The sequence below is a fragment of the Nanorana parkeri genome, unplaced genomic scaffold (genome assembly GCF_000935625.1).
Source record: "Nanorana parkeri isolate BGI_ZX_2015 unplaced genomic scaffold, ASM93562v1 scaffold1077, whole genome shotgun sequence".
NCBI classification, from domain to species: domain Eukaryota; kingdom Metazoa; phylum Chordata; class Amphibia; order Anura; family Dicroglossidae; genus Nanorana; species Nanorana parkeri.
In genome coordinates, this window is record NW_017307345.1 from 71,535 (window position 1) to 85,909 (window position 14,375).

The window sequence follows — 14,375 nt, forward strand, 5'->3', positions numbered from 1 at the left end:
CTCGAATAATTAGAATATCGTGCAAAGTTCATTTATTTCACTAATGCAACTTAAAAGGTGAAACTAATATATGAGATAGACTCATTACATGCAAAGCAAGATAATTCAAGCCGTGATTTGTCATAATTGTGATGATTATGGCTTACAGCTCATCAAAACCCCGAAAACCCCAAATCCACAACCTCAAAAAAGTAGATTATTACATGCAATCAATAAAACAAGGATTGTACATAGAACAATATCGGACCTCTGAAAAGTACAAGCATGCATATGTACTCAGTACTTGGTTTGGGCCCCTTTTGCAGCACTTACTGCAATTACTTTTGCACGATATTCTAATTATTTGAGTTTCACCTGTACACTTGGACTTAATAAGACGAATAGGAAGGTAACAAAATAAATAATTAGATTGCATCTAGTAAGAATTCACCTGTCTGTCTATAGCAAATTGAAACACAGTTTCAGAGGCTTTTACATTTGAAATAACATCATTGCACTTTGCACCTCCCAGTTTCTACATTAACTTATATACATTTTGGAAACCTTTTGCTTTGATGGTAAAGTAAAATGTTTCCCTTGAAAAATCAGCAGTCCAACTTTGCATATTGATATATGTAACACTATTAGACTGTGCTATTATAGCTTCTTTTAACCAGAAAAAAAATATTTGCATGGGAATATTTACATTTATTGTAGTTATTACAGTTACAAATGAGGCTATTAGTCTAGTAGCAAGCTCTTCAACGTGTTTCATACTATTATATTGGGTAGCAAATTTATTTTAACAATTACAAGCTTGGTTGCATCTTGCTATGAAATTTCTAGATTCATTTGGATGCCTTCATGCAGCTGTTACAGCTGCATTATAATACAGCAGCTATGGGTAACTTTTTGCAGGAAAAGGTGAAAGGAGGACAAACTGTTCAGAACAAAGAGAAGCGTTTTCAAGAGACTACATTCCCTTCGCCTGGACCCGGTGCTTATGATCTGCAGGTTGGGCTGGATATGGATGAAAGAAAGAAGACATCTTCAACATCTGTAAAAGTAAATATGGCTCTGTTTTATGAGTTGTACCTACCTAAGGGGTTGCACAAGAAAGATCATTGTCTGAATTGTGTTATGCGTGCATTAAACATTGTTCACCTTACTTACAGTGTCAAGGAGTCATCCAAAATTAATAGTTACATGTCGTATAGGGCTGAAAATAGACTGATGGGAAGTTCAGTGTCTCACAGCCCCTGTAATTTGGGTTCAGAACAAGGCAAGAGAAAACCCCTTGGGGAACTGTTGCCATTTTTACCACACAGGTGAAAAAAATTGTTGGATGAAAGCTGAACTCCAGGCAAACCACTGAAATACACAGATAAAATACATATACAGGTGAAAGTCGAATAATTAGAATATCGTGCAAAGTTCATTTATTTCACTAATGCGACTTAAAAGGTGAAACTAATATATGAGAGAGACTCATTACATGCAAAGCAAGATAATTCAAGCCGTGATTTGTCATAATTGTGATGATTATGGCTTACAGCTCATGAAAACCCCAAGAACCCCAAATCCACAACCTCAAAAAAGTAGATTATTACATGCAATCAATAAAACAAGGATTGTACATAGAACAATATCGGGCCTCTGAAAAGTACAAGCATGCATATGTACTCAGTACTTGGTTTGGGCCCCTTTTGCAGCACTTACTGCAATTACTTTTGCACGATATTCTAATTATTCGAGTTTCACCTGTAATGTATGAGAGGTGTTCTATCTGTCAATGGATTAGCCGTGCCACACAGCACAGCTAGCCTGGAGACATATTTTTTTCTCTACTGCAGTTAAAGTGACACTAAAATCAGGAGTTAAATCTTAAAAATACATTCCAGTACCCTAAGTATTAACAAAAATGGATCTTATTTGTGTATCACTCAGCTGTAGATCCTCAAATCATCTCTGAATTGGGGCTGACACTGTCCTTTCTTCTGGAGGGTGGCTACTTTTCTTCCCATGGTCCCTGTGTGTTTTGTAAAGTAGTCACGTCTCCAAGCGGTTCCTGTTCTGATGACAGCCCAAACTTTGGGATTTTCTTTCACTCTCATTTTCAATATTAACAGTCACTAAGACAAATGGAGAGGGTAAATCTCCCTAATGAGGACACGGACAGCAATACAAACAAACCTGACAGGTGTTCTAATCCTTCTCAACTCTATCCAAAACTACAAAAATGTTTTGGCTTCAGTTGCACCTTCAAGTCAGCCATTAGCAATAAAATGGAAGGTGGCTTTGTAGCTTTTTATATAAGGCGTTCTGTGAATGGACAAGGGGAGGGTATATCACTAGATCCGCTCGTGTCCATTCACAGAACGCCTTGGATTCTGAGAAAAATAAAAGGCTTTTTGTGACTGGACGAGAGATGAGGAGAGGGTGGGTATACCACTGGAGACCTTCACTGCCACAGCTGCAGCTCTTCATCCCTGCAGTGCTGGTAGTATAGCAATGTCTCTAGTATCTGGCTTCAATCAAAGTATGATTTGCACAGTAACACATAGCCATCCACACGTAGTGTAGTCATTATTAGAGATCACTTATTTGACTTGTGCTGTTAGAAAAAAACGTTTTCCAGGAGTTCAGCTTTATAGAGTCACTGTCATTTTGTCAATGAGTACCTGCCAACGGTTCTTACACTTCCACACTCTATTACGGCACATTAGTTGGCATTCTTGTATTTGTGACTTTGGATCAAGCCTTGTCAGTTTCTGTTAGTTACTGGGAAGGTACTATCTCCTGAGGCTTACGAGTGATGTCATAATTAATGCCGATATTACCTTTTGTCAGATAATGTGTCTTTTAATTGAAGTCCAGATGGGGTAGGATACAGGACTGCAAAGTTTAAATATGTATTAAGTCTGTTATATTTCATACAGAGAGTTCCCAGCCATTCTAAAAAGCCGAGGAACAGTGGCGCCCCATCCATCCCCACACCAGGGCAAGCCTTTGGCTTTGAAGAGACTGCAGATGGCGCACTTGTCAGACAAAGTCCACCTGCCATGGACAATACTTTGGGACCTGCCTACTATGAACTCTCAAATGTAAGTAGTAACAGACTTGAACTTAAAATATCTGAATGAAAAGGAATATGGTATCATAAGGGCTTGTCTAATAAGGCGAATAGCAATGTACACATTGTGGTAATCCATAAAAATTGATCAGTGCTCATCTTTTGATTGCTTCAAACGAATGAAAGATGAAATCTTTTTGTTTGCCATGGGTTGCTGCACATAGCACTTCACCATCATTGAATGAGCACACCACTGCTCCAATTCCCACACCAAGTCCTCTCTCTTGGAGTTTTGCAGTTGCAGGTACTGAGCTCATCCATGCTTTTTCCTCACCTCAAAAAAAAACAAAAAAAAAACTGCACTCCGAACTTTATCTCCGATGAGCATGAAACTTTATTTGTATTTTTACATCACAGTCACACTACAAACCCCAATTAAGCCCAAACAGGTGAAACGCATTAGTGAGCGCTCCAGGACGGGGATGATAGTGTAATAAAGTTTCATGTTCGGTGGAGATATGACGTGTGGTTTTGCTTGATTGACATCATCCTCATTCTCTGTGCTCCTATATTTAATATGAACAATAGTTTTTAGTCTTGACATTGTGATCTGTTATTTTGCATTAAAAAAAGAACACCAGGGGAAATTTTTATTAACCCATGCAGTGGGGCTACCATCTCACTGTAAGGGTTCACTGCTCATTTTTGTCATTTTTATACTCACCTGATCCTCTGAGCTGGCTTGCTCTTAGACCGGTCCTTGGAGTGTCTCTCCCCCTCCTTTGCAGTGGTCTAGAAATACTTGAGTCATCATGTCCAATACACAGTGTATAGGACGTGAGGACACCATAGGAATTACCGTTGCTGCAGTGGAGGAGAGAGTCTGGAGGGAATGCTGCTGGCTCCAAGGATTGGGTGAGTATTACTTTTTTCTGGGCAAAAATTAGCAGTCAACCCTTGCAGTGTGGGGGTAGCCCCACTGCAAGGAGTAATAAAGTTTTTGACCGGAGTTCTTTATGCATATCTGCATGTCATTTCTTTGTTGTTATATCATTGCTTTTAAAGAACTGCGTTTTGTTTCCAGGGCAGGATTCGGTTCCTCAGTGGCCTACCAAACATAGCAAAACAGATATAATTTCTGTTGCCATTTTGGGATGGTCACGTCCCTGGCTGTTACCCTAGTGATTTGCTTGTTAAACAAGGTTAGATGGAAAGATTGAGAGCCACAACATGGACTGGAAGCTTCATTGACTGAAGGCTCTGGTAGCCATTTTGTGTCTCAGTAAGAAGCTTTGTTCTTGCGATGAAAGGGCTGCACCCCTGGATGAATACTTAGTTTAAAATGCTTTTCTTTCTTGGGCCACCCTGCAGAAGGAAAGACAGTGTCAGCACCAATTCAGAGATGATTTGAGGATCTACAGCTGAGTGATACACAAATAGGATACAGTATTATTAATAGTTAAGGTACTTAAATGTATTTTTAGGATTTAACTTCTGAGTTTAGTGTCACTTTAAGTAAGGTATACACGGTTCGAGTTTTGAATCGAATGAAATTGGTTACGGAACATTCGGTCGACTTTCTAATCATTGATGGGGTGAAAACGATGATTGATTTTGACCGCAGTAATAAAAAAATTCGAAGGAGCATGTTGGAAAAATTTTCTCCATCAAACAAAATTCACAGTGAATGTGATTTTCATATGAGAAACTTAATTCATTCCAAAATCGAATGTGAAATAAAAAAAGAGAATCAAATGAAATTTCAAACGATGATTGCCAAGTCTCTGATGATATTATCTAACATTCCGACGTTCGAAAATCTACCCGTGTAGACCATACTTTAAAATGCACAAACAGTTGACAGTGACATTTCCAGGACCTGTAACCCCCATTTTAAAAAGCACGAATCATGTAATGATATGGAAGATGGCTGAAGGAACCACCGAATGCAGCAGGAAGTGCAGGAAATGGCCACATAGCTGATGGCATATGGATTCAGGGCCGTAGTGAGGGCGAGGCGACTGTGGCTCTCGCCTCGTGCGCAGGTGCTGGGGGGGCGCAGCCTTTAGGTAAAGGGGGGCGGCACATCTGTACCGATCCTCTGCCGCTCAGCAACGTACAGAGCAGAGCAGCTTCTCCTCTGGATCACGCTGCTCTCCCCATCTGTATGCAGCGAGGATCCGAGGAGAAGTGAAGGAAGCACTGCAGCCGTGGGGGGGGGGGGGGGGGTCAGCACTTGCCTCGGGCGCAAAAGGAGCTAGCTACAGCTCCGTACTGTATGGATGCATGCTGCACCATAATAATAAATACACAATGTTGCTTAGGTAATGCACTTGCTGATTGGAGTTTACTGAATTTTGGGGCTGTGGTTTCTTGGTGCTTTCTGAAAGAAGGCAGGCGCCACATTGGTGGCCAGCAACATTTTAATGCACTAATAGGGAACCCAATGACCCTTTTGCCTTCTCAGTGAGAATTGGCAGGAAGAAGATAACAAATATTTGTTAAGTTCACCTATGCCTGACTAGCTGTGCAACCGATGTGCATACTAATAATGTTAAAATATCCATATATTCCAAAACAGTGCGCTTTCCTTACACTCCCTGAGTCAGTGTAGCGACTGCAGTGTTTACGTGATTATATTTTGGCTTTAGTTATAATTGATGATATTTATCAGTTAATGCCTTTTGCTGCCATTGCTCACTATTGTCTGGCCACAGAGAAACACTATTCGTTGGCTGTCTCTGAAAGCTTTTATAAATGGTCCTTTTTGTTACTTGCTCAGAACTGTAAATTGTTAATTACCAAATTTACAGCACTGCAGTAAATGCTGGCTTCTTTTAAATATATAACTATCATTTGAAATAATAAGCTCGTTATATTGTAGTGTATTCAGGGAAATATTTCCAAATGTGCACAGGAATACATCCTCTTTTCATAATAACTTATTTGTGTGCATGTTGCTGAAGGTTCATAAAAAATTTAGCAAAAATACATCAATTTGGCCTTGAATGCTGGTTCTCTTTATTTCTTAATATGTCTCAGTGGGCTTGTCGAACACTTTCCTTAAAAAAAGCATTACCTTTTTTTAAATTAATGAATGAATTAATGTTATTTATTTTTGACTGTATTTGCCTTTATCTTTTTTTCTGTACATCAGACCAAAAAGAGGGATAACTGAGAGGAAAGAGGGACAGGTGGATTTGGTTCTAAATGAGGGACAGTCCCTCTAAATGAGTGAATGAAAAATAGATGAGTCCAACCTTTCAATTTCAAAGCAAACTATAACAAACTTTTGTGCAGTGTGGATTTTGTGACTTACATGCATGCATTAAATTTACCTTAATTCAGTGATTTCAGCAGGTTTTCATGCTTATTTAACCAAAAAGTAACAGCAATGGAAACTTGCATTACATTATTGGTCATTGGGATGTGGTCTCACCGGAGGCCTGGTCTTTTGGGACAAAAGTCATCCAACTGCACAGATGACCTGCCAGCTTTGTAATCAAAGTGGATTCTTTTTTCAGCTTCTAACCAAGAGGAAGGACTTCAAACAACAATATTACATTCAACTGACTGAGTGAGCAGCCCTGTCTGGCTTGCTTGCATTGTGTCTACATTTGTAGGCACCCTAGCTCATTAAGGCCTCATTCACACGAGAAAAAGCCAGCACGTACAGCTCTGTGCTGCGTGCACCGCCGTATCGGGCAGCTCCGGGGAAGGACAGGTGCTGCGTGTGATTAGTACCCTCCGCTCACCCGCCCGACGCTCACCCCAAGTGCAGGTGCGTACGGGTGCGGGTGTCCCGGCTCTGACACAGACAGGACCCAGGACGGGTGAGTGCAGGGCGGCGTACTCCCATAGAGAAGGACAGAGGCTGCGTACTAATCACACGCAAAACATCTATCCTTCCCGGGAGCTGCCCGATGCCGGCCTTTTCTCGTGTGAATGAGGGCTTAGAGTTTATTTCCACCTTTGCAGCCAAATTGGGATAACACCTAGTTTATATTTGTTTCCCATTCACATAGTATAAACTCAAAATTTTTTAAAAAGGCTTCTTACAGTATACATTGCTTTTACTTGGGTTAAAGTTTTTACTTGGCTTCTTAAGGGTTAAAATGTCTACTTGCTTCTCCATCCTTGTAATGTTAGGAAGGGTTGTGAGGGGTGAAGGGTTTGTTCATTATAATCTGTAAAGTAGATGTGAACACTGTCTATCTTAACAAAGGCCAGCTGCCAGAATACCCGAACACATGTAGCAGCAGATTTGCTGCCAGCTCCGTTCTGCCAGGAATTTTCCATCCTGCTCCTTAGATCAGCTGATCAAGGGATGACAGGCGGCAGCATGCTGACAGTGGCATCCACAGTGTGAAGTTCGGCCGGTTCATCAGGAACCAGCCAAAATCCATACCGTGTGTACTCTACTTAAGTCTTTCTATAAGGACAGATCAATGTGAAGATTCTCAGGAAAACTTGTATTCAGCCATGTTGCCTGCTGCTACCAAAATATTTGAGAGGTAAGAAATATATATAAAAAAATATTATTCGTTATGCTGTGTGAATGGGAACACATAACACACATATAGAGGGGTTTTCCCAGATCTGACTGCAAAAGTGGAACTACACTTTAAGTCAGCAATTGTAAGAGAGTGCCTCAGCTAGGATATACACTGAGTGGCCAGATTATTATGACCACCCCATCAGTACTTCGTTGGGCCACGAGATGACTCCACAAGATGACTTTGTTGGGCTGCCTCGTGACTCCACGAGATGTTAAAAGGTGATGCGAGGAATCTGACACTGCACTGTTGCCCTTTTGTTGTCTTGTACCAGTCTTGCCACTCTCCGTTCTGCCCTAACATTGACTAGTCGCTGACGGCCACAATTCGCACGTTCAGACCCAGATTTTCGGCTGACAGTCCAGTCTTTAAAGACTTTAACAACAGCTGCTCTTGAACATTTAACGGATTCTGCTGTTTTGCTGATACTCGCTCCATGGCTTGAGCGCCAACAATCATCACACGTTCAAAGGCTGTTAAATCGCGTTGTTTACCCATATCTTCAGAAAAAAATCACTTCTACTGTCGTGGTAAACAATCTGCTTCCCTATTTATAATGGTCTGGCCCTCTAGCAACTTCAGCGCGAAATTATAGCTAATTATAGCTAATTTGCCTACAAATGTCAGGTGGTCATAATAATCTGGCCAGATAATGTGCAGATAAATGGGTGGATGTTTTCGGAGAGAGAACTTTGCTTATGGTATAACGTATACATCGTGACTCATATGATTTATAAAATATTCATATGTGGCATATATTTTGTTAAAGTAATATTATTCACCAAAATGTAAATGATAACACTAAAAATAAAATGTATACAGTACACGCAAGCCATTCTTAAAATAAGGGTTATGGGTCCTAACATGAAAATGTTTTTCTATAACATGATTTGTTAGGATCTTACTTTAGTTTGGTCAGTAGGGGGAAGCAAAGCTCTACTAGCAAATAGTCACAGGAGCTAGGATCTCAAAGGGCTTAAGAGGAACAACTTTTGTTTTCAATATTTATTTATAATGAATATGGGGATTTTTTTTTCATACTGCAGTATTGGGTTCAGTGTAAGCTTGTTCTTTCTAGATAATGTATTAAATGAAAGCTGCTCAGAAGCACAGATTATGAAACATATTTTGCTTTGAAAATGCATTCTTTGATATTAAATTCATACAAAAAGTAACAGCCCATGCAATATTTCTGTCTATAGGAGCAAAGATTAAGCGGCATCAATATTAACTAGCCAATAAATAGCAAAACATCTAAGCAGATCTGTGGCATTCTGTACACAAACACATGCCCTCCATTAGGAATTCAGTGACTATAGAGGTTTTGCCGGGTGCCTTTTTCCTGTTTCAATTTTTTATGTTTTGATATATATATATTTTTTATGTGAGCACATGCCCCATGACTCTAACCTGCTCTTCATTGGCTTGGCATGTGCCAATTACAATCTCCAAACTGGAGGGCGGTGTGTTGCAATGAAGAAGAGAACAGTGCCCTAGCAGGAAAATGGGCCCGTAGACTCAAGGCATGGGGTGGATTTCATGTATATGTTGATTAACCACTAGATGCTAGAAAATAAATGGATCACATTAATTCCAGGGATACTAATAACGTACTTGATGCAATAGGAATAAAGGGACACTAACAGGGTTATCCACTAAAGGGTGAAGAGTTTGGAGAAGGCAGGAGAAGTGAACAATCTAGGCCAACATAGCTGATTTGGAAAAAGTCTCCAATTCAGCTCACTTTCCAGTTCAGCTATGTTGTCCTAGATTGTTCACTTCTCCTGCCTTCTCCAAACCCTTCACCCTTTTTGTGAATAACCCTGTTACTTTCCAGTTATAATACTTTACATTAACCCCTTCGTGACTGACGACGTACACTGTACGTCGCCAGCATCGGGGCTGTTTAAACGGACTCCCGTCGACTTTTGCAAGGATCATATAATTTCTATTTATAATACTGAATCTTAACCCAATAGATTTTAGTAAATAAAAGGGTGTATAATTTCCATTTATAGTATTAACCTGCTAGAAGCAAATGGAATGAATGAGTAAACATATTATTGCTGCACATGCAGATCTCTAGGGGGCATAAAGATGAAGCCATAAACCATAAAGTCCACATACAAGCACAAGCCGAATCATGGTAATATTACAAGAAGAGCCAAGCCAAGACAGGAACCTCATGACAAGGAGAGAATTGCGACACTTCAACAAAGTGACTATCATTTATGAGCCAATTGCTACAGGCTTTAAGCAACATGATGGTCTTTTTGGACATTTTTAAAGGAGTTATAAAGCCCCAACATATACTATCCTGTTATAACATGAGCTTTGTAATAGGAATACATACTAGAGTTGTTTTTGATAATGCAATCAAAGCTTACTTGAAAAAAACCTTTTTATGTAGTGAGTGCTGCCTTCTGTCTGCCCATCACTGTCCACAACTTTCTGGATTCCCAGTGTGCTTTGCATCTCATTCCCTGCTGCCTGATGTGATGTAATCTCAATTTCCCAAGACTACATATCCGAAAAGGCATTCCTTCCAGAAAGCAATGATTATGTTACATTGTGGGAAGTTCAGGCATTGAGTTGTAGTTCAGACGACAGGCTGCATAGTCACTTGACTGAGTGAAATTGTGTCAGAGCGTTGAGGAAGTACATCCTATGGACATCGTCAATAGGGAATTTTACAATCTTCTAGATCAATATGGCTATTAGGAGTGGGATAGAACTTATGAAAATTCAATATAGAAATATTTGTTTTCACTTTTTGACCATATATATTCTTTAACGTCTTGTGCCAGGCTCTTGACACATAATGTTGTAATTTCTGCCATTAATATGGGCATGTATTAACAATATAAGGCATATTATTGATTTGCCTTGCTGTCCTGTATATACATTCTCTGATTAATGGCAATGTATAACATTTTATATATTTCTTTCTTCTATAACTAATCATGAAGTGATGCACATGAGCATCACAGTCAGCAGGTAGAGCTTAACTGTTTCCTATTGGCTGACACCTGCTAGAGTATTCTAGCAGGTCCCAGCTAATGAATAACATCTGTGACGTCACGGCCGGCTCCGCCCAGTTGTTGTTTTTCAATGACAGATCAGCATCCCCAGGTTATTTGGGGACGCTGATCTGTCATTACAACTGGGTGGAGCGAGCTGTGAGTTCACAGCTCGCTCCGCCCAGCTGTCATTTGTGGGACGAACAGCCGGCTTTCGGCAGGCCGTTCTCCCCGCTTCGGCTGTCACTTCGGCTCAGTCGAGCCGAACCATATGCCTTCGGCTCGGCTGAGGTGCTCGGCCGCCTTCGGCTGCTTTATGGGCTATTGTTCGACTGAACCAAAGGGCTTCGGCGGCCGAAGAGAGCCAAAGGATCAGCCGGAGCTACGGCTGTATCCTTCGGCTCAATGGTGAATAACCCTCCAAATGTTCAGTAACAAATACATTCAAATTAATTTTAGTGCATGCAAACACAATATAATACTCACTGTTTTGGTAAAGTATAAAAGAGGAGGTTGTATTGAGTCAAAAAATACCAAACATGTGCCTGCCAAACAGCGTAAAATTGTTACTGCTCTCACTCCGGTTTGTGCGGTGATACCTAACTTGTGCGGCACCAACGCCATTTGTTTATGTACATACATATATACATTATTATTATACAGGATTTATATAGCGCCAACAGTTTGCACAGGGCTTTACAATATAAGGAAGACATTACAATCACAATACAATTCAAGACAAGATGGTAAGGAGGGCCCTGCCCCTGAGGGCTTACAATCTAAAAGAGGAGGGGGAAATGATACATGAGGAGGTAGCTGTGTGGGGATGAATTGTTTGAGAAAGTGATAGTTCAGTGATTAGGTTGAGGTGGGATAGGCTTCCCTGAAGAGATGAGTCTTAAGGGATTGCCTAAAGGCAGTCAAGGTGGGAGATAGTCGGACAGGTTGGGGTAAAGACTTCCAGAAGATGGGAGAGACTCTAGTGAAGTCCTGGAGGCGAGCATGCGAGGAGTTGACGAGGGAGCTGGAAAGCAGAAGGTGTTTTGAAGAGCGGAGGGGACGGTTAGGGTGATACTTTAAAACAAGGTTTGAGATATATCCGGGGGCAGATTTGTGGATGGCTTTGTAAGTGGTTGTTAATATTTTGAATTTTATCCTTTGGGCTATTGGAAGCCAGTGCAAGGATTAGCAGAGGGGAGTTGCAGACCCTGAAAACATATTATATGTCAAGATTGATGATAAGGGTGGGAGAGGCCATGTTAAATGTATCTTAAGGGTTAGGTTATCTTTTGATTCTAAAGATTACTGTGTTCATTTTTATTTTTAGGTTTTTATGGAGTACCATGGGTGTTTGCCACATTGCTATTGTTGTCTGTGTTTCCATTAGGGGGAATCAACCTCTCTGTTTGCGAGAGTGATAACTAAAAGGGCATTTTCCTTGCCTTGAAAATAAGATATTTCCTTTAACTTCCTGGTGTGTCTACATGATGTAAATAGAAGGTACATCTAATTAATGGGACACTGATGGCATGGGCATCAGTGGCTCAGATTGTGAAAGAGTGGTTCAGTGAGCATGAGACATCATTTTCACACATGAAGTCCAGACCTTAACCCCATTGAGAATCTTTGGGATGTGCTGGAGAAGACTTTACACAGTGGTCCGACTCTCCCATCATCACTACAAGATCTTGGTGAAAAATGAATGTAACTCTAGACAGAAATAAATGTTGTGACTCTGCATAAGCTTATAAAAACGATGCTACAGTGAATGTGTGCCGTATAGCTAGTGTTGAACTGTGTGGTTGAATTGGGACTCTCAGTTTGGATTTTTAGAAACACAGAAAACAATCCTTATTGTATAACAAAAAGTGAGTTTAGCTCTTGAAAATCATGAAATCTCCCGGGGAGCTAATTTCTTGATAGTCTGTTGGGCTGTGTGGCTTTAAACTATCCTGCTGAATACTCTTGAGTTCCTTGATTTCCTATGTGCACATTGGACTTCTGAACACGGAATTTATATATTGCTGCTGAAATGTTGTTGGATGTAGGAGTCATCATAAGGTAACGTAAAAACCAAAGTAATAATACAAAATAAAAGACAAAATACTAAGTCTTAGTGATCATTTTTAGAAGGTAAATTTGTGAAAATTGAAAGGTTTACCAAAGAAAGGCAAACATGAAAAAAAAACTGTTATTTTGGTGGAAACTTAACTGTATTTATCTATAAAAAAACATACATGAGGGGTTGCCTAATGCTTTATCATCTACAAATGTGGGGAAGTGGCTGTAAATGACAGAGCATAGTGGTTTTTAGAAATCTTTTTATTGCTTTTATTTGACCAGTTTCAGTGGTTGATTTTTTTAGCATAATGTGTAATAGATAATGTTCAATTAGTGCTGCTCTCAGGATGAATCTTGGTCTGTCTTGCTACACAGCACATTTTTTTTTAGTTTCTGGATTACAACCAAAATGTACTTTCCGTAAATTGACAGCTTGTTATATTTTACGCAAACCAGATTACAAGGCACATTTTTAATGCCCACAGAAAAGTTTGCTTGCTTTGCAGCACTATTCTATTACATTTATGTGTGTGTGTGTGTGTGTGTGTGTGTGTGTGTGTGTGTGTGTGTGTGTGTGTGTATATATATATACAGTCATGGACAAAAATATTGGCACCCCTGCATTGCTGTCAGATAATGCACCACTTTGTGCAGAAAATGGTTGCAATTACAAATGTTTAGGCATTCTCATGTTTATTTCTTTTATTTGTATTGGTATGACACAAAAAAGCCAAATCTGCTGAGCTTGTAGCCAGTGACATTCCCACATATAGAATGTGTATGTCTATCAGGGTTATTCACAAAGCTGCCGAAGGCAGCAGGGTGAATAACCAACCTGAAGTGAAGTGAGCCGAACGCATGTTCGGCCGACCTAAAGTGCAGCAGGAGTTCGATTCAGCTGATCCAACATCTGGATCGGCTGAGCCGAACCTCCAGCAGGCTACTCGCTGCTGTTCGGCCTATTCTCATAGGGGCAGAACGGCAGTGAGTGAATAGCTATTCTCAGAATGGCCAAGCTATACTTGGCTATTCTTCTCGGTACCACAATGGTACCGAGCAGAATAGAAAAACAGTAAAAAAAGTAGAAAACAATTGGGCAGTGCTAGCAGTGCTAGCTACCTGGTAACCAGGGGACGCTGAACTGTCATTACACAATGAGAACTCGGCGGAGCCAGTTCCGCCGAGTTCTCATTTAAATGACAGTTCAGCGCCCAATGGTTACCTGGTAACTAGGGGACGCTGAACTGTCATTGCAATTGGCTGGAGCCAGCCATGAGATCACGGCTGGCTCCGTACAGCTGTTTGGCCGGCTGAAAGCCTCGCAACTATGGCCGGCTCCTCGGCCCACTTCGGGTTTCACTTCTGCTCAGTTGAGCCGAAGCATATGCCTTTGGCTCGACTGAGCCGCTCGGCCAGCTTCGGGAGCTGTACGGGCTATAGTGAATAACCCGTACAGCAGCCTTTTGGTTCTACTGAACTGAAGGGCTCAGGCGGCCGAAGCTAGCGGAAGGATTAGCCGGAGCTACGGCTGATCCTTCGGCTAGCTTTGTGAATAACCCTCTATGTCTGTGTGGCACCATCAACTTGTTCCATTTACTTGCTGTTTTAGGAAAATCATCAAATAGGGAGTGAGGGAAGAAAGTGGATGCATTGCTTTAGTTAAGGTCATGGCAGCCCCTTTCTGGT

At 40.8% G+C, this 14,375-nt stretch overlaps 1 protein-coding gene across 1 annotated transcript in view; it reads left to right on the top strand.

Annotated features, from left to right (window-relative positions):
- STPG2 (sperm tail PG-rich repeat containing 2) overlaps nt 1-14,375 on the top strand; it is a 381,107-nt gene that overhangs the window by 10,534 nt on the left and 356,198 nt on the right. Inside the window, exons 4-5 of the mRNA XM_018567630.1 lie at nt 898-1,044; nt 2,919-3,083. Coding sequence (XP_018423132.1) covers nt 898-1,044; nt 2,919-3,083 — 312 coding nt within the window. The remainder of the gene's footprint in view (nt 1-897; nt 1,045-2,918; nt 3,084-14,375) is intronic.